The sequence below is a fragment of the Rana temporaria genome, chromosome 2 (genome assembly GCF_905171775.1).
Source record: "Rana temporaria chromosome 2, aRanTem1.1, whole genome shotgun sequence".
Lineage (NCBI taxonomy): Eukaryota > Metazoa > Chordata > Amphibia > Anura > Ranidae > Rana > Rana temporaria.
Window position 1 is genome coordinate 333,867,743 of NC_053490.1, and position 25,050 is coordinate 333,892,792.

Consider the following 25,050-nt stretch of genomic DNA (forward strand, 5'->3'; position numbering starts at 1 on the left):
TTCACAATTTGAATTCCGCGCTCTTACGCCGGCCCATTTACGCTATGCCGCGGTAACTTAGGGGGCAAGTGCTTTGTGAATACAGCCCTTGCCTCTCTGACTTACAGCGGCGTATCGTATATGCGATACGCTACGCCTGCACAAAGTTAAGCCAGTCTTTCTGAATCTGGCTAATAATGTTTTTAGAGAATTCTAATCAGTCATATATTCGGCATACTTCTCTTTATTAAATATGTGTACTTGTCCTTTTTATCCCCCCTACCTCTGACCAAACCTAACCTTCTCTTGCTGTTCACAGAAGGTAAATAGGCACCTGTGAAAGGGGTGTTAAGGTTAGATCAGGGCAAGGATGAAAAAAAAAGTGTACCTTATTTTAAAGTGTATTTATTTTTTTAATACAAATCTGAGTAATATTTAATATTATTTGCTTGTTCCTGTCATGAATTGTAAATATGGATATGTATTTTTGCACCTTCCCACTTATGTACTATATAAACTCTTATGTACAGTTTTATTTGCAATAAGTTTGTTTTTACAGATCTGCTAAACTAGACCAGTCTTAAACATTGTTCTACAATGGGTTACTCCACTCAACAGGCTTTAGCAGAAGAGATGTGATAAGTGTAATATGTATATATTACTGCTCTTATTTATTTTTTGCATCTTTTATTATGCAAGTGGAGATGCGCTGTAGTAGGAGCTGCTACTACTACAGCGATCTTCACTTTCTTCCATATCCACTGCTGAGCGGCTTCCCTGCTGCATAGTAAGCACATGGGGTCACTCATTCGGCACGGGTGCCATTCAGAGAACACTTAACATGTTTTCAATGAATGCAAGGCACTCTCTGCTTGTTTGAGGTGGAGATAATGTCACTGCCCCACCTCATCCTATCAGAGGATGCTTTTCATTCACTGAGAAAATGCAAAGTGTTCTAAATGGTGCCTATGTTGAGCAAGTGACTCCATGTGGTTACTGTGGGACGGTAGCTACTTCAGTGATTTTTTTGCTTCCACAAGGATCAGCCAGCTATTGAATATGCATTATTCATTGGGCAAAGCTGGACCAATGTAACTATGCAATAAAAAAAACTGATTCAGCTTTAGGGCCAGGTCACACCACATGCAGTCAAGTGCGTTTTTCTTTTTTGCATAAAAAAAAAATAAACGTATGAAAAGTAGATTATATGGTTTTCCAATGGCATAGTTCACACCAGTGTGGTCAGTTCTAGTGTAGTAGAACATGCTGCATTTTTCCTGCGCTGGACTTTACTGGAACACATCGAAAATGTACCAGACCCCAGTACATTGGGAAAACAAAGCATCTGGAATGCATCCGAAAGAGTGTCAAAAACGTGCATGCAGAAATGCATCCGGAGTGTGTTTTTGTGGCGTGAGCCAGCCCTTAAAGCATATATAAACTCAAGAACAAAAGTGTAAAAGCTATTACATTTTACAAGTCCTAAGAATTGGTGTGTGTGTTTTTTTTTTTTTTTAAGCTTTTTAACTGCCAATGCTGTCAGGAACACACTTCCTGTCCTAGAGGAACTAAGCCCACTCGCCATACTGTGGGGAATGCTTTGAAGTAGCTGTAATTCTGCTGTGATCTCCACACTTCCTGCTTGTCTGGCTCCTTATAACCACAGTACTGGGAGCTTTTCACGGTGGTCTAAGCTGTCATTACTGTGTGTCTAAAACTCCTCAGAACCTATCAGATTCATTTTAAAAACAAAATACTGCCCTGGATTTGTTTGTTTTTGTTCTGGGTTTCTCTTTACTTCACAGAAACATGAAACCCGAAAGTGAAACTAGAGGCACATTATATGATTGAATTTAATCTATTTTTAATCATTTTAAAAAGGAATCGGTTAACTTTTATGTCTCTATACCCTGTAAACAGTCATTTCAGCAATTTTTTTTTTCCTTTAGTGACCCTTTAATCCCACTTAAGGTGTTGTGTCAAATTCAAATGAAGCTTCTGCAATGCTTTTGGTTCTGACAGCTACTTGTGTGCCAAATTCAGGTAGTTCTAACTGAAATACCAACAGTTCGTATCCTATAACAGTGGAACTAATTAGGGCCAACTGGCATACAGAGAGAGACCCTGGTGCAAAAAAAAATCTGAAAGTGTCTCATGTGTTCTAAAAGTGGCACAGCGTGCATCAAGTTCAAGTACAAGACTGGTATGTGAAATATGGCAAACGCTGTGCCACTTTTAGAACGAATGCGAGACACTGTCTGCAGCCGAAAGAAACGTACCCATCAACCTACTGGAGTTGCGGGCAGTATATTGGGCCCTCAGAACTTGGACAAGCAGGTTACAGGGCCACCCTGTTTGGATTCAGTCCGACAATGCTACAGCAGTGGCTTACATCAATCACCAAGGAGGCACCTGCAGCCAGGGTGCCCAGAAGGATGTGAATAGCATCTTGAGATGGGCAGAAAAACATATTCCTTGCCAATTTTCATTCCAGGGGTAGAGAACTGGCAAGTGGACTATTTGAGTCGCCAGCGGTTATCACCAGGAGAGTGGTCTCTCCACCCTGAAATCTTTCAGACCATTTGCCAGAAATGGGGGACCCCGGATGTAGACCTATTAGCTTCCAGGTTTAACAGGAAGTTGAACAATTTTGTATCCAGGACAAAAGATCCTCTGGCTTACGGATCGGATGCACTGATAGTGCCATGGAATCAGTTTTCAGTGATTTATGCCTTTCCACCAATTCCCCTTCAACAAAGACTGATTTGCAGAATCAAAAGGGAAGGAATTACAGTAATTTTAGTGGCTTCAGATTGGCCCAGAAGACCCTGGTACGCCGAGATCATAAAGATGGCAGTAGAAACGCCGTGGAAGCTTCCGCTTCGTCACGACCCGTTATCACAGGGTCCAGTGTTCCACCTTTTCTTACAAGGGCTAAATTTGAGGGTTTGGCTGCTGAGACCCACATTCTAAAGAAGAGAGGGCTCTCTGGATCAGTACTTTCTACGATTATTAATGCCAGGAAACCAGCTTCCAGACAGATCTACTATAGAGTGTGGAAGTCATATGTTTCATGGTGTGAAACTAATAAATAGAATCCTCAGAGATATGACATTAGTAGGATTCTTGCCTTTTGCCAGCTAGGAGTGTATATGAAATTAGCCCCTAGTACAATTAGGGCCAAATATCAGCTCTAGCGGTCCGCTTTCAAAAGATCTCTGGCATCTCATTCCCTAGTGAGGGCTTTTATTCAGGGGGTACTACGGCTCAATCCTCCAGTTAAGTATCCCTTATGCCCATGGGATCTGAATTTAGTTTTGTCAGTGTTGTAGAAGCAACCCTTTGAGCCTATTCGCCACATTACGCTGATTTTTTTAAGCAGGAAATTGGTGTTTGTGATTGCCATCTCTTCAGCGAGAAGAGTATCTGAATTAGCAGCTCTTGCTTGCAAAGAGCCTTATCTAGTTTGTCATAAAGACAAAATTGTACTACGACCCCAACCTGCTTTTTTTACCTAAGGTGGTGTCGGCTTTTCATTTAAATCAGGACATAGTCTTACCTTCTTTCTTTCCAAATCCATAGACAGCGGAGGAAAAATTGTTACACTCTCTAGATCCCGTGAGAGCTGTAAAGGCGTATCTGCAGGCGACCGCTCAGATACGCAAGACAAATATTTTGTTCATTCTGTCGGATGGTCCCAAGAAGGGACAAGCGGCGTCAAGATCCATTATCTCCAGGTGGATTCGACAGACTATTTTTCAAGCCTATAGTTTAAAGAATAAGACTCCTCCTTTTTCTGTTAAGGCGCACTCAACCAGGGCTAAAGTGCTTCATGGGCAGTGCACCACTAGGCTTCGGTGACTCAGATCTGTAAGGCTGCAACTTGGTCTTCAGTCCACACGTTCTCTAAATTTTATCAGATAGATGTGAGGGCACGTGAGGATGCCGCCTTTGGGCGAAGTGTACTGCAGGCGGCAGTATAGAGCTTCTAGTCCCTGGCGGTGTGCTTGATCTGTGTCCCCCCCTTCATATAGGGCATTGCTCTGGGACATCCCATTATGTAATGATTAATGGCTAGGTGTCCCGTGGTGTACGATAAAGAAAACAGGATTTTATTAACGGCTTACCTGTAAAATCCTTTTCCTGGTGCCTCCATGGCAGCATACTTGTGATAGAGCTCCGCCTCGACTCCTCCTTCAGGGCTAGTGAATAGAATAAATTAAAGGCATAGCCCCTCCCCCAACATTCTCCTTTTTTCCCTCATACCTTCTTGTGCTGGTGAAGAGTAGATGTATGTCCATACCTCTGCAATCGGCAGCGTCCGCCGGGTTTAGCCTTTCCCGGGCGCAGTCCCTGGTCTTGGGCCGCTATTAGCGCTAATAAGCTGGGAGACCCCTCTGTGGATCTGTTGGGGTCATTTCGCAGAGTTTCCGTTTAGGAACGAAGTCTGCTATCGCATCCATGATGAATCCAGTGGAGTCGCAAAAGGATCAGCTCACATCTTTCCAGGCTGGTGGTTTCTATTTTATTTTTAGGCATATATTGTTTTTTGTCTCTCCCCTCTCCCATCCCTTACTTCCTTTAACTTGCCTGTTAGGTCTCCTTTAAAAAAAAAAAAAAAAGGTGTGCTTGTTGTTTTATTTTTTGTGATGCTCCCTTTAAAGTCCGGTCAGTTTGATGGGGCAGGTGCCTTTTATCCTGACAGGCTTGCAGTTGTTGATTGTTTCCCCCGAAATCAGCGGTGGGCTACAGTTTTTGTTTTGTTTTGTATATCACTCGACATCACTGCGGCCATCTTGGATTCTGGAAGAGGGGCCAGATTTGCCCTTTTTCTTCCAGAGTCACTTTGCAATGGTGGTTTATGGGATTATTAGCCCATCCACCTGAGCCTAGTTAAGTTCAGATTCAGGGTTAGCCGTCAGAGTCTCCTCAGCTGTGCCCTGCTAGGTTTCACTGATGCTGCTCTGTGGTAGCTACCTTTTTGTGTTTATTCTCAAAAAAAAAAAAAAAAAAAATGGTGCTAGATAAAATAATTAAAATAAATGTGTGATATTTAAAAAAAAAAAAAAAACTCCATAGTTCCTTCTTTTTTCCCTTTCTTTCTAAATTTCCGCAGCTGATCCTTTTGCCTAACTCTGCAATTAGTCATTTATCTTGCAAACAAAGATCCTCGCACCCCTATTAGGTATGTGACCAACTATATGTGAGTATTGAAAAAAAAAAAAAAAATGCGCTCACTGTCTAATGTGAGTTCCTTACACCGTGGCCCTGCCCACTCCAAGAGGTCCAGAAAATCTTCAAGACACCGTGATGACGACAGATCAGACCGCAGGTCTCATTCTTCACGTCATAGATCAGAGAGATCAAGATCCAGAGGACAAGATCCTTCCCCCTCTCCTAGGACCTATACAAAGAAGAAATGCTGGACAGGTGGGGCCACACCACTACCAGACAGAGTGGTCTGTAAGGACTGTTTTATGGACTATGAGTCCGGCTGCGAGCTAGAAAATCAGCACGCTGTAGACCTGCTCAAGTGAACAATGAAGGACTCCTTCTCCAAGCTTGCGACTTGGGTCCCCGCTCAACCACTTCAGCAGTTGTCCCAGGTTCAGGATACAGAACCTAATCTCCCTGGTCCTGCAGCAGTCAGTACACCTCTGCCACTGTCAGGCTGACCAGCTAGAGATTCACCACCTGTAGACTCTTCAGAGGAGTCAACCTTCTGGCTTCAGTCTCTCCTTGGTAAAGCTGTTCTTCCAGGCAGTCAAAACTGCAGTCACCTGAGAAGACGCAGAAGAGCCTCCCCAAGAGTCTTCTTGTTGAGGCGACATTACCCAGGTCATTCAGAATGAATGGGCAAAGACTGATAGAAAACTTTCATGGGGCTGGTTCAATAAACTATACCCATTAACAGAATCCATGCCAGTGGTAGACGCATCGGTGGTGCGACTCGAAAAAAAAAAAAAAGGAACGCGCTTTACCAATGGAGGATTCCGCTTCCTTCAAAAGAACCGCTAGGCATGCGAACCAACCTGGACCCGAAGAGGAGCTATTTAGCCGCGGGAGCAGCATGTAAGCCAGCTATCGCCCTCACATCGGTATCAAATGCCATAAGATCTTGGACATATAATATTGAGACGGCTTTGCGTCAGGATGTCCCCAAGGAGGATATAATTAAAGCCTTGGAAGAACTTCGGTTGTCAGCAGACTTTGTCAGGGTGGCGGCCATTGACACGATCAGATGCTCTGCAAGATCCATGTTGCATTCAGTAATGGTGAAGAGGGTCTTCTGGCTGGAAGATTGGCTGGCTGACTTATTCTCCAAACAAAATTGGTGCAAAATCCCATTCAGTGGAAAAGCACTATTCAGAGACAAAACGGTTAAAGCTATCTCCAGGCTGTCAGGAGGGAAGTCCGGTGTGCTTCCCCAGGACAGAAGGATGCGAAGATTCAGAGGCAGGTCCTCTAGATTCCGCCAGACAAATCCAATAGATTTTAGGCAGTCAAGACAGCCCAGAGACAACAAAAGACCTTGGAAAGGTACTCAGACATTCTTTTTGAACAGGAAGATGAATGACCTTTCCGGCTCCACAGGAGCAGAAGCAGTCTTTTTGACGCCAGAGTAGCCCAGGCACTCCCGGTGGGAGCCAGGCTAAAGTTCTTGTCCCAGTCTGGACCACATGCTGTCAGGACCCCTGGGTTCTGTCTACAATTCAATTGGGGCACCTTTGGAATTTCTCTCATCCCCCACCTCGGGATTCTTTCAAAGGAACAGAGATTCCATCCTCTCCGCCAAGGGCTCAAGCTCTGTAAAACTTCCTAACGTCACTTCAGCCTCAGGGGGCGGCTGTTCTGGTTCCCTTGACAGAGCGCTTCGCAGGCGTCTACTCCACCCTATTTCTGATCCCAAGAGGACAGGTGGGTGGAGGCCTGTGACAGGCCTTCAGAGGCTCAGCCGGTATATCTGCCCCAAAAAGCTTCAAAATGGAGTCCCTGCAGAGGATTATTCAGGCAGTCCAGCCATAAGATTGGATGATTTCTGCAGGATGCGTACCTACACGTTCTAATTCTGTCTGCATTTCAAAAATGTCTGAGATTTGCAGTGGGATGGACCCACCTACAGTTTCAAGCCCTGCCTTTCGGTCTGTGCACCTCTCCCAGGGTGTTCACCAAGATACTAATATCCGCTTTGGTTCCCCTGCGGGAAAGGGGCTTGAGGATATTCCACTACTTGGATGACATCCTCCTCCTAGCAAGCAATCCGGATCAGTTGGTATGTCACCGGGAAATTCTTCTACAGTCCCTAAAAGAGCTAGGGTGGCTAATAAATTCCGAAAGGACTCAACTAGCACCCACACAGCAGATAACCTACCTGGGTGCAATGTTCAACACTCAGGAGGGGACAGTGTCATTACCACCGCCAAAGGCAAGGATTGTCACCCAGAGAATGATCAAGGTCATCCGGAGCCCGTATCTGACAGCTTCACAATGTCTGAGCCTCATTTGCACAGTGTCTCCTTGTATACCCATGGTTCCTTGGGCCCATTGGCACTTAAGGTAGTTCCAGACAGGTTTCTTGGCGCAGTGGAAGAAACGACGACTGTCCCAGACGATACTGCTGATGGGAGTAATGCACAGGGATCTTCACTGGTGGACAGTTCCAGAAAACCTCTCCAAACCTAGTCACCTGGTCCCCCATCCTTGGATCACAATTATGTCCGATGCAAGCGGACAGGGCTGGGGAGCCCATTCCGGGGAAACCAGAATACAGGGTAGATGGTCATGTTCTACCCAGGGAGTGGTATCCAACATCTTGGAGATGAGGACAGCCTTCTTAGCACTAACTTTGGCGTCCCAAATCAGAGGCCAGAGAATACTTCTACATCTAGACAACATGGCAGCTGTCGCTTATCTGCAGAAGCAAGGAGGCACTCGCAGCAGGTCGTTCCTCAAGGTGGTGATGCTGATCACACTCTGGGCAGAGAAGAACCTCCGGGACCCCAGAGCAATGTATCTGCCGGGCAGGTTGAACACGGAAGCAGACACGTTGCCCAGAAACTTCCTGGACAACAACGAATGGGCTTTCCACCCCCTCGTCTTCCATCAGATTGCCAGCATGTGGGATCCCCCTCAGGTAGACCTGTTCGTCTCCCCAAAGAATACCAAGCTGGACAGATTCTTCTCTCGAATGCAGCATTCACAAGCCGAGGCAGTGGATGCCCTGTCATGCCCCTGAAGGTTCACCACAGCATATGCCTTTCCTCCTGAGGCTCCTCAGGGAGTCAGTCCAGGTGGTGGCAGTACTTCCGTATTGGCTGAAGAGACCCTGGTTCCCTCTAGCCCTGCGCCTCAGTGTGAGCTCTCCAATCAGGATCCCTCCTTTCCCTCAACTTCTGTCACAGGGCAGTCTAGTTCATCCAAACCCTCCAGAAGTTGAATCTTCGAATCTGGAGGTTGAGAGGCGAGGGTTCGAGTCCCTAGGGTGTTCCCCAGGAGTCATAACAACCCTTCTAAAAGCCAGAAAAACCGGCAACTAATGCCATATAATCAAAAATCTGGGACAAGTTCTTGTCATCTGCTACCGGAAATGGATTTGATCCAATCCTTCCCTCTACGTCCAATATTTTAGGTTTCATTCAGACAGGACTTGATCTGGGGCTTGGTCTGAGCTCCCTCAAAGTGCAGGTAGAAGCAGTCTCTGCCGCAACAAGTAAGAGATGGGTGGAGGATCTCTTGGTAGTCACTTTCCTCAGAGGAGTATTGAAGATTCGGCGACACCTGTCAGACGATCATTTCCTAAGTGGGATTGTCCCTGGTCCTTGAAATTCTATCTGACCATCCCTTTGCTCCAGTGCAACAAGTAGCAAGATGGAACCTGACACTAAAGACGGCTTTCCTGCTAGCCATTACATCTGGCAGAAGGATCTCGGAACTTCACACCTTAGGGATGGGTGACGACCACATCTCCTTCTTCCCGAACAGGGTGGAACTTCGCCCCTTCGAGGGTTCACACCTAAGGTCGCTACTCCAAGCCACCTGTTGGAACCTGGGCACTAGCAGTGTTTACAGACACAGGTTCAGAGTCTTGTCGTGAGCTGGATGTATCCAGAGTGCTCAGGGCCTACCTAGCAGCCACGACCCCTTCAAAAACTCAGAGACTTTTTATTGTACTGTTCAGTAAATACAGGGGCAAAGATGCTTCCATCAGAACTCTGGCATCTTGGGTTGTAAAGTTAATCCAGAAGGCCTACAGGGTAAAGAATATTCTCCATCCTGAGTAAATGCTCATTCTACAAGGGCAGTCTCGGCTTCCTGGGCAGCAAGGGCTAATGTTTTGTTGAAGACGGTGTGCAGGGCCGCCACCTGGTCTTCTCACCATACATTCCTCAGACACTACCATATTGGTCTAGGAGCTCTCACGACTGTTGAGTTTGGAAGAAGGGCAGTTCAGGCTGCTATGTCTTCTTCTAATTAAACGTTTATTGTTAAGCATTATCCCACCGGTGTCAAGCTAGTTATTTATCACAAGTATGCTGCCATGGAGGCACCAGGAAAACGGAAAATTGTATCATACTTACCAGTAATTTTCCTTTCCTGGTGCCTATCCATGGCAGCATACGCTCCCACCCTCGGTATTCTATATTACGGAGAATGTTGGGGGAGGGGCTATGCCTTTAATTTATTCTATTCACTAGCCCTGAAGGAGGAGTCGAGGCGGAGCTCTATCACAAGTATGCTGCCATGGATAGGCACCAGGAAAGGAAAATTACTGGTAAGTATGATACAATTTTCCGTTTTCTTGGAGTACACCATGGGACACAGAGGTCCCCCCTTGTGGGAATACTTATTGCTTTGCTACAAAACTGAGGTACTTCCCGGATGGGAGGGGCTATATGGAGGGAAACGGTCTCTGATTGGTTGTGCCAGTGTCCAATCACCTCTATGTAATGATTGGCTCTGTGTCCCGTGGTGTACTCCAAAAAAAGGATTTTACAGGTAAGTGGTTATAAAAATCCTGGGCCAGATTCACAGAAGAGATACGATGGCGTAGAATATGCAAATAACTAGTTACGGCGATTCACGAACGTACGCTTTACCCGTCGCTCTAACTTTACGTCGAGATACGCCGCATAAAACTAAGGCTGCCCTCTAGGTGGACTAGCCAATGTTAAGTATGGCCGTCGTTCCCGTGTCGAAATGTGAAAAATCACGTCGTTTGCCTAAGTCATCCGTGAATGGCGCTGGACGCCATTTACGTTAACGTCAAAACCAATGACGTCCTTGAGACGTCATTTAACGCAATGCACGTCGGGTAATTTGACGGACGCAGCATGCGCAGTACGTTCGGCGCGGGAACGCGCCTAATTTAAATGGTGCCCGCCCCATTTGAATTAGGCGGGCTTGCGCCAAGCGGATTTACGTTACACAGCCGCAAGTTTACAGGTAAGTGCTTTGTGAATCAGGCACTTGCGCTGTAAACTTGCAGCGGTGTAGCGTAAATGGGATATGTTACGCCGCCGCTGCGTAACGTAATTGTACCTGAATCTGGCCCCCTGTTATTTTGCAGCTGCACCTAGTTAGTTACTCTTCATCAGGAATCTAAGAGAATACCAGATTTATTTAAAATCAAAATACCAAGACACTTTTTTTTATATATGTATTTAAATGGAAATTAGGTGTAACGTTTCTATCAACATACATTTAAATGGCACAACTGTTAACATTGCTTTAAATGTTGAATACAAATGTAACAAAAAAGTAAACAAAGAACGAGATGCTATAACAAACTTGAGGTAGTCCTAAATTTCATTGTGGGAAATGTCGCATTTCAGGGGAGAAAAGGTACGCAGCTACTGCAGCAAATATTATCACCAAGACTGGCATCCAACATGAACATCGTCTCTGTAGAAAGAAGAAGGCATGGGATACAAGAATTAGGTTGTCATGATAACGTTCCATTTCCAACATTACCATCTCATCATTCACTTTTGTACTGACAGCTACACATCAGTACTCTCTGTTGAATTTGTCATATGGTACAACTTCCGATTATTTGAGGCCTTTAAAAATAAGGCCAATTATAGGAAGAAATGTAGATTATTCAAATTATTGTATTTATTTTTCACCGTGATTCAAAGTGCTTTACAATCTAGAACAGGGGTGCCCAACCAGTGGCCCGCGACCTCCTGTTCTGGAAAAAACGGGTTGATCTAGCTTTGCTACAAGAGAGAAATGCTAGAACCCTGGAACATGCATTTCATTAGAATTATTTATACAGAAATACCTTTTGTTAACACTTCAGATGTGGCTGTAGCATTGACCAGAAGTCTGTGGCTGGCATAGCATACTAGCTCATTATGTATTACTTACCTTAGATCGAATTTCCGATTTCTTAAAAACTGTGACATAACCTCAACACTGGCAACTAAACACAATGCTTCAATGCTTTCCTTTGGAGATATAAGAATACCTTGGGTTTCCGTCTGTGATTTCCCTTCAGTTCCTCCCTGCACTGTTGCAGTTTTCGTTGACATGACTTGTATTCTTCAGTAATTAAATCAACTTCTGCCTTTAAACCTACACACTGAGACACACAAAAGTTGTATCATTAAAGTTTACCTATACTCAAACATTAATATAAAGCTACAATAACTGTCTTGCTCCAAAGATAGAGAGTAAGGCCTCGTTCACACAGGTGTACACGCATACATCTGTGTAAAAGGACCACAACACTACCTGCCTGGAGTTTGCATGTTCTCCCTGTGCATGTGTGGGTTTTCTCCAGGTACTCCGATTTCCTTCCACACGCCAAAGACATGCTGGTAGGTTAATTGGATCCTGTCTAAATTGGTCCTAGTATGTATGAATGCGAGTTAGGGACCTTAGATTGTAAGCGCCTTGAGGGCAGTGACTGAAGTGAATGTACAATATATACAGTGCCTTGAAAAAGTATTCATACCCCTTGAAATTTTCCACATTTTGTCAACCAAAAATGTAAATTTATTTTATTGGGATTTTATGTGATGGAGCAACACAAAGTGTGTTGTTTACAAAAGGCAAATCCACTTTGCACTGTAAGTACACTTGGGAGTACAGCCGCTGTAGATCTGAGGGGGACATGCAAGGAAAATAAAAAACATAGGCCCGGATTCACAAAGCACTTACGACGACGTATCTCGAGATACGCTGCGTAAGTGTAAATATGCGCCATCGTATCTATGCGCCGGACTCTGAAAACAAGATACGCCTGAAAATAGGCTTCATCCGACCGATGTAACTTTCCTACGCCGGCGTATCGTGGGCGCATATTTACGCTGGACGTAGGTGGTGCTCCCATTGATTTCCTATTCAAATATGGAAATGAGTAAGTCGTATGTCCGGCGTAAAGTTATTCCCCATAGATGAGGCGCAACTCATGCAAAAGGTATGGACCAGGGAACCCAAGCCGACGTATCTTATGTCGTTTACGTTGTACGTGAATATGACTAGGCGTAGGTTACGTTAACGTCGTAGCTTAGGGAGTAGTTCCGACGTGATTCTGAGCATGCGCACTGGGTTGCGTCCACGGGACGGCGTTCATTATATGTATCTGTCCAAGACTCAACCCATGATTTGCACGCCCACGCCCACTTCCACTTACGACGAATTACGCCTAAGAAACCCAGCACAGATTTGGCAGCACTGGCTTTGTGAATCCAGTTCTTGCCTCTCTGCCCTACGTCGGCGTAGCGTAAAGAAGATACGCTACGGCGGCATAAATTTGCACCGATGTATGTGAATATGGGCCTTACATTTTAGCTTGCACGTGATTGGATGGTAAAATCAGCAGATCTTCCCCTCAGATCTATAGCGTCTGCCTTTCGTAAATAATCCCCAATGTGGCACAGGATTGTAAAGTGGAAGGAAATTGATAAATGGTTTTCAACATTTTTTTACAAATAAATATGTGAAAAGTGTGGCGTGCGTTTCTATTCAGCCCCCTTTACACTGATACCCCCAACTAAAATCTAGTGGAACCAATTGCCTTCAGAAGTCACAGAATTACTAAATAGTGTCCACCTCTGTGTATTTAAAGTGATTGTAAAGCTTTGTGTTTTTTTTTTTTTTTTTAAATAACAAACATGTCATACTTACCTTAATTTGTACATTTTTTTTTACAAATAACGATCGAAAAAGTCAACACTTTGTAGAACCACCTTTTGCTGCAATTACAGCTGCAAGTCTTTTTGGGTATGTCTCTACCAGCTTTGCACATCTAGAGAGTGAAAATTTTGCCCATTCTTCTTTGCAAAATAGCTCAAGCTCTGTCAGATTGGATGGAGAGCGTCTGTGAACAGCAAATTTTAAGTCTTGCCACAGATTCTTAATTGGATTTAGGTCTGGTCTTTGACTGGGACATTCTAACACATGAATATGCTTTGATCTAAACCATTCCATTGTAGCTTCTGACTGTATGTTTAGGGTTGTCATCCTGCTGGAAGGTGAACCTCTACCCCAGTCTCAAGCAGACTGACAGGTTTTCTTCTAAGATTGCCCTGTATTTGGCTCTATCCATCTTGGCATCAACTCTGACCATCTTTCCTGTCCCTGCTGAAGAATGGTATCCACACAACATGATGCTTCCACCACCATGTTTCACGGTGGGGATGGTGTGTTCAGGGTGATGTATAGTGTTATTTTTCCACCACACATAGCATTTTGCTTTTGGGCCAATAAGTTGAATTTTGGTCTGATCAGACCAGAGCACCTTCTTCCACATATTTGCTGTGTCCCCCACATGGTTTCTCACAAATTGGACTTATTATGTCTTTCTTTCAACAATGGCTTCTTCCCATAAAGGCCGGATTTGTGGAGTGCACGATTAATAATTGTCCTGTGGACAGATTCTCCCACCTGAGCTGTGGATCTCTGCAGCTCCTCCAGAGTTACCATGGGCCTCTTGGCTGCTTCTCTGATGAATGCTCTCCTTGCCAGGCCTCTCAGTTTATTTGGAAGGTCATGTCTTGGTAGGTTTGCAGTTGTGCCATACTCTTTCCATTTTCGGATGACTGAACAGTGCTCTGTGAGATGTTCAAAGCTTGGGATATTATTTATAACCTTATCCTGTTTCAAACTTCTCCACAGCTTTATTCCCAACATGTCTGGTGTGTTCCTTGGCCTTCATGATGCCGTTTGTGCACTAAGGTTCTCTAACAAAAAACTCTGAGGCCTTCACTGAACAGCTGTATTTATACTGAGATTAAAAAGGGGTTGTAAACCCTCATGGTTTTTTACTTTAATGCATTCTATTCATTAAGGTGAAAAACCTTCTGTGGTGCTCCAGCCCCCCTGTTACCTGAACGCTGTCATTCTTTGGCCGGGAATGAGTATACCAGCTCTAGCTGGTGTCTTGTGTCCTGATTGAATAGATTGATAGCAGTGCAACTATTGGCTCCCGCTGCTGTCTAACAAATCCAATGATGGGGCGGGGGCGGGGCCGAGTCCTGCATTCTGTGTGGAAAGACACAGATGCAGGACTCAGGAGAGCTCCGGCACTGAGGTCCACCAAGGAGAGTGCTTCCCCGACATGGACACTCTATGCAGTGAGGAGCCATGAGCGCCGCTGAAGGACCCCAGAAGAGGAAGATCGGGTACACAGAGGTGGACTCTAGATTTTAGTTAGGGGTATCAGTGTAAAGGGGGCTGAATACAAATGCACGCCACACTTTTCACATATTTATTTGTAGAAAATGTTGAAAACCATTTATCATTTTCCTTCTACCTCACAATTATATGCAACTTTGTGTTGGCCTATTACATAAAATCCCAATAAAATACATTTATGTTTTTGTTTGTAACGTGACAAAATGTGGAAACTTTCAAGGGGTATGAATACTTTTTCAAGGCACTGTATGTGTAAACCGATGGTGCCATGTAGGCACCTGTAATAAATAAATAGAGCCATGATTGCACACTCGGCATTCTGTGCATCCGCATGCAGGTAGTCCCATTCATATCTATTTGGATGCAGAAGGCTGCATGGACTGCTTCCAATTTGACATCCATGTGGTTGCAGGTGTTGGAGTGTCCCCAAACTCACACTTTCTGCACTCAGGGACACGCACCTAATTGGGAGAAGCCTCTGTGTGCCAACAGACAACTTTGACTGCTTGCATGCAATTGCACAGAACACCTTTGCATCTTGTGTTGGTATACACAGTCCTTCACACGGATGTACACTCAAGTACGATCGTGTGAATGCAGCCTTGTGTGAAGGCAGAAGTACTGACTTGCCTTTCCTTTAAAATTTCTTCAATGCTTTTTTATAAGGTGGTCTTATGACCAGAAGCCTAGGCATGTGGTCATGTGCTCTCTGCAATAAGTAAAAGTTCAGACAGGCTGGTCTTGCCCTTCACCACAGAGAAGGTGAAAATTATTTAAGAGCCCTTTCACACTGGAAACGCCTATAGCGGTAAAACACCGCGATTTTTACAGCGTTTTCAATTCATTTCAATGGAGAGGAGCGTTTTTTCCAGCGTTCAAAAGCTGCTCCAAAGATGCTGCTTGCAGGACTTTTCTCAACGCTCCTCCAGCGCAACGCCTCAGTGTAAAAGGGTCCATTGAAAAGCATGGGGAGCGTTTTATGAGCGTTTTAATAGCGCTATATAGCGCTATATTTACTGCAAAAACGCACCAGTGTGAAAGGGCTCTTACTGGTAGCGTGCCATTAGCCAAGTCACACTCTTTGTTAAGCAGGCCATAGATGAGTGGAAAACCAAACGAAAATTCTTGGACGTTCGTTTTTCAGATCGTTAGTGTGCCAGCTCTGACACTTGTCTATGGTCGGCCTTAGAATAGAAGCAAGGACAGGCGAACATCTCCCTGTCCATTATCACCTCTTGTTTGAAAGCACCTTGGTTCAATATAGTGGGATATACTAGTGTATTACAGTTACTGTACATTAACCACTTAAGCCCCGGACCAATATGCAGCCTAAAGACCCAAGGTGTTTTTACAGTTCGGGACTGCGTCGCTTTAACAGACAATTGCGCGGTCGTGCGACGTGACTCCCAAACAAAATTGGCGTCCTTTTTTCCCCACAAATAGAGCTTTCTTTTGGTGGTATTTGATCACATCTGCGGTTTTTAGTTTTTGCGCTATAAACAAAAATAGAGCGACAATTTTGAAAAAAAAGCAATATTTTTTACTTTTTGCTGTAATAAATATCCCCCAAAAACATATATAAAAACATTTTTTTTCCTCAGTTTAGGCCGATACGTATTCTTCTACCTATTTTTAGTAAAAAAAATCGCAATAAGCGTTTATCGATTGGTTTGCGCAAAATTTATAGTGTTTACAAAATAGGGGATAGTTTTATTGCATTTTTATTATTTTTTTTTTTTTTACTACTAATGGCGGCGATCAGCAATTTTTTTCGTGACTGCGACATTATGGCGGACACTTCGGACAATTTTGACACATTTTTGGGACCATTGTCATTTTCACAGCAAAAAATGCATTTAAATTGCATTCTTTATTGTGAAAATGACAGTTGCAGTTTGGGAGTTAACCACAGGTGGCGCTGTAGGAGTTAGGGTGCACCTAGTATGTGTTTACAACTGTTTGGGGGTGTGGCTGTAGGAATGACGTCATCGATCGTGTCTTCCCTATAAAGGGAATGACGCGATCGATGCGCCGCCATAGTGAAGGACGGGGAAGCCGTGTTTACACACGGCTCTCCCCGTTCTTCAGCTCCGGGGAGCGATCGCGACGGAGCGGCTATAAACAAATAGCCGCGCCGTGGTCCCGGATCGCTCCCCGAGCGGACCCGACCTCCGCATGTAGCGGGGGGGGTCCCGATCGGACCCCCCACCCGCTAATAGGCGAGGACGTACGTGTACGCCCATGTGCCTGTACGTGCCATATTGTGGACGTATATGTACATGCGGGGGTCGGGAACTGGTTAAAATGTGTGTTTGGCTGAAGCACAGTGTACTTCACTAGTATGGACACTAGGCCAAGATCTTTTTAAAGTCGGAATGCATTCTGTGCATTAAGATAAAAAGTCTTCTCTTTGTACAGCAGCCCCCCCTAAATACTTTCCTGAGGTCCATCTCTGTCCATGAATGCCGTCCAAGACTCTCCCTCCTGATTGGACGAGAGACAGCAGCGGCGCCATTGGCTCCCGCTGCTGTCAAAGTCAGTCAGCAAATCAGGAGAGGGTCTGAATGGACACAGGGAGCTGTGACTCACCTTGGGTGACCCCATAGCAAGCTGCTTGCTGTGGAGGCACTCACCAGGAGCACAGAAAAGGGACCCGAGAAGAGGAGGATTAGGGTTGCTCTGTGCAAATCAACTGCAACAGAGGAGGTAAGTATAACATGTTTGTTATTTTATTGAAAGAAAAAAAAAAAAAAGACTTTACAATCACTTTAAGCTTTTCTTTCAAATCACAGTCTGCCAATACATGTCTAGCAGCTATTTGGTGAAACAAATGATAGTTCATTAGAAATTTTGAAAAACATACAACTCTTAACTACTAATCAGTTTACAGCGGCAGTTAAACAATTCAGGAGACTTCTGGAAAAGCAAGCAGAAGAAAAGTAATCATAGACTAATAAAAGTATTTACTTCTTCCTCTCTTGATGTTAGCTTCTCCATAATAAAGTTAAGGCGGTCATTCTGCACGGCTCCATCTGGCATTTCCCGCAAGTGCAAGATTTCTGTTTTTGATGCAACATTTGAACTGTTTCTTTGCTCCAATGCTGAAAGTCCCTCTGGGCAAAGAAGAAAACCATTTTTTCATTTAGACTGAAATGCCAAATCTCATTTAAAATTGGAAGACTGTACTGTTAGACAAATAATATACAGTGCCTTGCGAAAGTATTCGGCCCCCTTGAACTTTGCGACCTTTTGCCAGGCTTTTTCAGGCTGCAAACATAAAGATATAAAACTGTAATTTTTTGGGAAGAATCAACAACAAGTGGGACACAATCATGAAGTGGAACGAAATTTAAAAAACTGAAAAATTGGGCATGCAAAATTATTCAGCCCCCTTAAGTTAATACTTTGTAGCGCCACCTTTTGCTGAGATTACAGCTGTAAGTCGCTTGGGGTATGTCTCTATCAGTTTTGCATATCGAGAGACTGAAATTTTTGCCCATTCCTCCTTGCAGAACAGCTGGAGCTCAGTGAGGTTGGATGGAGAGCGTTTGTGAACAGCAGTTTTCAGTTCTTTCCACAGATTCTCGATTGGATTCAGGTCTGGACTTTGACTTGGCCATTCTAACACCTGGATATGTTTATTTGTGAACCATTCCATTGTAGATTTTGCTTTATGTTTTGGATCATTGTCTTGTTGGAAGACAAATCTCTGTCTCAGGTCTTTTGCAGACTCCATCAGGTTTTCTTCCAGAATGGTCCTGTATTTGGCTCCATCCATCTTCCCATCAATTTTAACCATCTTCCCTGTCCCTGCTGAAGAAAAGCAGGCCCAAACCATGATGCTGCCACCACCATGTTTGACAGTGGGGATGGTGTGTTTAGGGTGATGAGCTGTGTTGCTTTTACACCAAACATAACGTTTTGCATTGTTGCCAAAAAGTTCGATTTTGGTTTCATCTGACCAGAGCACCTTCTTCCACATGTTTGGTGTGTCTCCCAGGTGGCTTGTGGCAAACTTTAAACGACACTTTTTATGGATATCTTTAAGAAATGGCTTTCTTCTTGCCACTCTTTCATAAAGGCCAGATTTGTGCAGTATACGAATGATCGTTGTCCTATGGACAGAGTCTCCCACCTCAGCTGTAGATCTCTGCAGTTCATCCAGAGTGATCATGGGCCTCTTGGCTGCATCTCTGATCAGTCTTCTCCTTGTATGAGCTGAAAGTTTAGAGGGACGGCCAGGTCTTCGTAGATTTGCAGTGGTCTGATACTCTTTCCATTTCAATATTATCGCTTGCACAGTGCTCCTTGGGATGTTTAAAGCTTGGGAAACCCTTTTGTATCCAAATCTGGCTTTAAACTTCTCCACAACAGTATCTCGGACCTGCCTGGTGTGTTCCTTGTTCTTCATGATGCTCTCTGCGCTTTTAACGGACCTCTGAGACTATCACAGTGCAGGTGCATTTATACGGAGACTTGATTACACACAGGTGGATTCTATTTATCGTCATTAGTCATTTAGGTCAACATTGGATCATCCAGAGATCCTCACTGAACTTCTGGAGAGAGTTTGCTGCACTGAAAGTAAAGGGGCTGAATAATTTTGCACGCCCAATTTTTCAGTTTTTTATTTGTTAAAAAAGTTTGAAATATCCAATAAATTTCGTTCCACTTCATGATTGTGTCCCACTTGTTGATTCGTGTGTGTGTGTATATATATATATATATATATATATATATATATATATATATATATATATATATATATATATATATATATATATATATATATATATATATATATATATATATAATTTGCATAATATGCTAAACCCACCAGTCATAGCCAAGACTGTTATCTGAGAAGGTCATACAAAGTGTGACTTCTGTGCTTAAAGTGGATGTAAACCTGAATTTATTTTTATTGCTGTCAGAATGTAGAGTATAAGATTTCCTAACATCTGTGCCCAGTTAATCCAGCTCTGAGCAATCCTCTTTTCTTTTTTCAGTGAGATAAACGGACAAACAGGAGAAAACTTTTGTCCGTTCTTCCCCCTTGCTTTGAGCAACAGGTTATTTACACATCTCATGCATTAGCTTGAGACAGGCATTATTTTTTTAATTCCCACCCCCACTCCTTTTCTGAAGTCATGTGGTTACTTTCTGGATTTTGATTGGATGTTACTGATCATAGCAGAATTTAGTGTAAGAAATACACTGGAGAAAATGCATGTTGACAAGGAGTGTAGAGGTGGGTGGGGAGTCTACTGACATCACAACTCCACCCACAGAGCTCCAGACAACAGATCCACCCACAGAATCTGCAGTTTTTCAGTTCTTATAACAGACAGAGGGGAGACATTTGACAGGTAAGGATACACATGCAGGAGGCATGTATATCCTTATAGATCAGCACTATGGCAGTAGTTTAGAAAGGATGAGAGTGGGTTTACATCCACTTTAAAGCTGGACATACATGCTGACTAAATTGTGTACAATCTCTTTTCGATTTACCAAATCTGCATAGTGTGATCAAGCTTACCTAAATAAACCATTTAATTGGTGTGTAATCACACAGGCCCTTTTACTACATGGTTGTTGGTAGATAGAAATTGTACAGTTTAACATATTCTTATAAAAGAGATATGTAATACTTAGGGGTATAAATATAAAAATTTGCATAGCAATTTGCACAGTGAAAGTGAAAAGTACATTCATTCTGTGCAAAGAGGGTAAAAATGTTAGGCAACTTCCTGTGTTGGTTGAATATCTTTCAATAATTTAAACAAAAATACCATTTGACCACCAGATGGCGCTAAATATCGTAGAAAGTTCCATTTAGTGGCCAATTGCAGTATTTTCTATTGTAAATACTTTTTTTTGCCCCATTCAGAATGAATGTACATTCACTTTCACTCCGCAAATTGGTATGCAATCTGTATGTGTTTATAACTAAACAATATGTTCCACTAAATATTTCAGAGTGCAATGAGCTAGTTAAAGGGCTTGTAAAAGGTAAAAATGTTTTTTCCTAAATAGCTTCCTTTACCTTAGTGCAGTCCTCTGTCACTTACCTCATCCTTCCATTTTCCTTTTAAATGTTCTTATTTCTTCTGAGAAATGCTCACTTCCTGTTCTTCTGTCTGTAACTCCACACAGTAATGCAACGCTTTTTCCCAGGTGTAGAGAAAGCCTCTTGAGGGTGGAGGGGGGCGAGCAGGAGTGTCAGGACACTCTCTACTTTGCAGATAGAGAAAGGAGCTGAGTGTTAGTGGGCGTCCTGACACTTCTGCTCGCCCCCTCAATAGGCTCTCTCCACACCAGGAAGGAAGCCTTGCATTACTGTGTGGAGTTACAGACAGAAGAACAGGAAGTGAGCATTTCTCAGAAGAAATAAGGACATTTAAAAGCAAAATTGAAGGATGAGGTAAGTGAAGGAGGACTGCACTAAGGTAAAGGAAGCTATTTAGGGGGAAATTTGTTTTCCTTTACAACCCCTCTAAGTATTATCTTACCTTAGAGAGAAAAAAAAAATGCATGGTTAGCATTAAAATCATTCATCTATTTGGAGACATAAGCCTCATACAAACTCTGGATGCGAACAACATCTAGGTGTTCAGTATGTTGGAGGTTGTGTTGGGCCAGCTGTCTAAGGCCCCGTACACACGAGGAGACATGTCCGCTGAAACTGGTCCGCAGACCAGTTTCCGCGGACATGTCCGACCGTGTGTACAGCCTAGCGGACAGGTTTCCAGTGGACAAAAGTTTCTAAGCATGCTTAGAAACTTGTCCGTCGAACATGTCCGATGGTTAGTACGCCTAATCGGACATGTCCGCTGGTTATTACGTCTAACCAGCGGACCAAAATCCTGCGCATGCGTCAAATTGATTAGACGCTTGCGTGGAAGCATTGAACTTCCTGGTTTGCGCACATCGCCGCGTCACCGCGTTCTCTGTCCGTGGGGATTTTGGTCTGATGGTGTGTACACACACCAGACCAAAATATCCCAGGAGACATGTCCGATGAAAACGGTCCGCGGACCGATTTCATCGGACATGTCTCCTCGTGTGTACGGGGCCTAACCCTGCACAACTATGGCAAAGGAGGCTGTAAAAAAAATTCCGGTTTTACCCAACACAATGCATCATTTTATATTGGGCCAACTAGTCACAATGCAGCTCAGTAAGATTATGAACTACAACGCCCTCTGTGGACACCTGAGTGTAGTGGCCCTCCTGATTTTGAAATTTCTAACAGCAAACACAGTACATGCTTGCTGGGAATACAAAAATGCGTTAAAATCGAATGCAGCAATTAAAGGGATATTAAACCTAACCCCAAAAATGTTATATACGGTAGGTTTATCAGTTCTTGGATGTGGCGGCTGCATTCATTTCCCTAATTATTTATTTATTTTTTTACTTTTTCCTTTAATTTTTACTGCAGGCCAGCAAGTCTGTTATTTTTCAATTTCATTAAACAGATAAGATGTCCAAGAAAAGGGTCAGTCAGCCATTTAACACTATCAGGGGTGCTTACAATGGTCAACTTTTATTAATTTAGTAAAATCTTTATCCAGAAAAAAAAAAAGCTGTATTTTCTTAAGAATTTGGCTTTAATTTGTTGGTCAAGTCATCTAAGGCTGGCCTCAAACGGAGCAAATTTCTTTCTTGCAACCTTGGGTTGTTAGTCAGAGTTGATGGGGGAATCCCTCCCACTGAGCCATTGTGTTCTCCTGGTGGGGGGAAGCCATCTTTGCTGGTATAACTACTGCTAGCAATAAACAAATGTAAAACCAGGCAGGCTGGTTGTACCCAAGTTCATCGATCGATCGATTGAACTTGGGTACATTCAGTATTCCCATACATGATTCGAATCTCAGCTGGTTCCTGCTGAGATTCGAATTGTCTATGGCCGGCTTAAAAAAGAAAAAACAAATGGGGGTAGGTTAAGGGATGGGTTTTCTTAAAAATTGAAAATTAGGTATTTTTGTATAAATTGGGCCTGTATAGGCCATTTGACTGCGATTGAAATATTGTATGTACTTTATATTCAATAAAGAAATTGAAAACAAAAAAGAAAATGAATATAGCCACCACATTTAAGAATTGGCCAGTTGCAGGATATAACCTTTTTGTTTTCAAGTTTAATGTCACTTTACGGTCTTGGATATTTAAACTGTTATTGAGAGAACTGTTTAATCAGTGGTTTTTTATTAAACAGGAAAATAATCACAAAAAAACCCCATTGTTTCCTAAGGACTTTCTGTATAAAAAAGCAATTGTATGATATTACTTCCTAACAGTGGCAGCCAGCCCATTAGGGGCGCAGGAGCGCTAATTGATGCGCAGGCCCCCGATCTCCACGTTTTGTTCATTTGAAGCAGGCGATTTGAGCCCGAGGCTCTAATTGGCACTAAAAAGGGTGGGCTCAGGGCAGTGAGCCCACCCACTTGTGACATTAGCAAATTAAAATTCGCCAATGTCTATGTGCTTCTCACCCTAGACAATCAGGAAGCGGGTCCTGAGACTGAGTCTTAGGACTCCCCGGTCAATTGGGTCTCAGGACCCGCCTCCTGTTTGGTTGGAGGGAAAAGCAACGACCCCAACTTTTCCTTTTGCAACCTCCTCCCCGCACCACTACCACAGCATAAGGTAAGGCCATGAATCGCCGCCCCCGGGTGGTTTGGGTGTAGTGCGAGCGAGCGCCGGGGGTTTAGTGTTTGCTGCCCCCCCCTCCAAAATATTGAGCACCAGCCGCCACTTCTTCTTAGGTTAATTAATTAATCAAACATAATCATACAAACTATTTTCTAATGTCTGTCAGTTTTCAATGAGCACTTGATATTAGCCTTTATGTACCATTCCTACATATACCGGTATATAGTTTCATTAAATATGTGTAGATTAATGACCGCAAAGATTCCCAACTTCCCCCAAACTTTATTTTTTTATAGGTCAGTAGTACATAGTATTGATAAATAAAAAGTTGATTGTACCATGTACGTTGACCCTATGGCATGTAAAGACATAACCAAACTGGTAAATCTTTTGTCATTTAAAAAAACTGGTATACGTACACGGTTTGACTCGTACAGAATACTGGACTAAACTGAAATACAACTAGGTATGGGTGAACTGTGATTTTTTGAATGAATAGCTGAAGACATTCTATATACGGTACATGTACCTTTCCAGCTGGGTGCCACCAGCCCCCATTGTGTGTGTGAGTTTTTTTTTTTAATCCAGAATAAATTTTATGTTTTAACTACATCAAGTGGTCTTGTAGCAAGATTGCTTGCATCAATATACTGTAAACTTTGGTAGACAGTTTATTGGTTGAGCTAACCTTTTGAACCCGATTTGAATTCTCGGATTTTCAGGATATTTTTCACATAACATTCATATCTACTGAATTATTCATGTCGGGTGAGATCTTCATAGAATGCCATGTGCCTGCATACAGTTAACTTATCTGTCAGCAACAATTTGTTTTTAACCTACAGTATCAATTGGTGCTTATCTGCCATGATCCTCTTCTTTCCACACACATCTGTGTTACTCTAGGACAGTGATGGCGAACCTTGGCACCCCAGATGTTTTGGAACTACATTTCCCATGATGCTCAGCTATACTGCAGAGTGCATGAGCATTATGGGAAATGTAGTTCCAAAACATCTGGGGTGCCAAGGTTCGCCATCACTGCTCTAGGATAACCCGACACTGAGCAAGGTTACTTCATGAATGCTAGCACTGTGGGTGTGAGAGCTGTGGCTCTCCTATAGAAAAGTCATAGTGTTTGGATTCAAAGGCTGCATTTGAATTTTCAAGCTGACAAAGACAGTCAGAGAAATTTTATAAAAAAATATTAATGCCACGTTCTAGTGGTATGGCCTTGTAACCAGGTTGGCAGGTCTTAAAGGTGCCACTTTGTAAAATTACTGCACCAAACTAAAAAATAATAACCTCTAGTTCATAGATAACAAAACTGGAAGTAATTAGGTGAGTCTGACTAGCAGGGCTACCCCCTCTTCACCTGTCACTGCTTATTAAAGAGGTTGTAAACCCTTACAGACCACTTTGGCCTACAGGTAAGCCTAGATTAAGGCTTACCTGTAGGTGCAACAAATTTCTCCTAAACCTACACGGTTTAGAAGATATTTCCAAAAGACATGCACTGATGTCTACGGCGCATGCGCCGTAGATAACAGCGTGCAGGCGCACTGAGCGTGCCGTTACTAACAACGATCATGTCGTTAGTGGTGGCATCCGCGCGCATGCACGGGAGTGACATCGTGGCTCCGGCCAGTCACATCGCTGGAGCCGCGATATAAGGAAGACACTCAGGGAAAGATGGCGGCGATGGAGGAGAGGAACGAGGACCACTGCAGGGGCTTTGTTCTCAGGTAAGTAATACATAATGAGCTA

At 43.4% G+C, this 25,050-nt stretch overlaps 1 protein-coding gene across 6 annotated transcripts in view; it reads right to left on the bottom strand.

Moving 5' to 3' along the window:
• Positions 1 to 10,767: 10,767 nt before the first annotated feature.
• Positions 10,768 to 25,050, bottom strand: part of TRAF3IP3 (TRAF3 interacting protein 3) — a 116,570-nt gene continuing 102,287 nt past the window's right edge. For all 6 annotated transcript variants that reach the window (XM_040337514.1, XM_040337512.1, XM_040337511.1 and 3 more), the window contains exons 13-15: positions 17,590 to 17,735; positions 11,450 to 11,563; positions 10,768 to 10,881 (exon numbers count right to left, since the gene is read on the bottom strand). In XM_040337514.1, the coding sequence (XP_040193448.1) occupies positions 10,786 to 10,881; positions 11,450 to 11,563; positions 17,590 to 17,735 (356 nt within the window). In that variant the 3' untranslated portion in view covers positions 10,768 to 10,785. The remainder of the gene's footprint in view (positions 10,882 to 11,449; positions 11,564 to 17,589; positions 17,736 to 25,050) is intronic.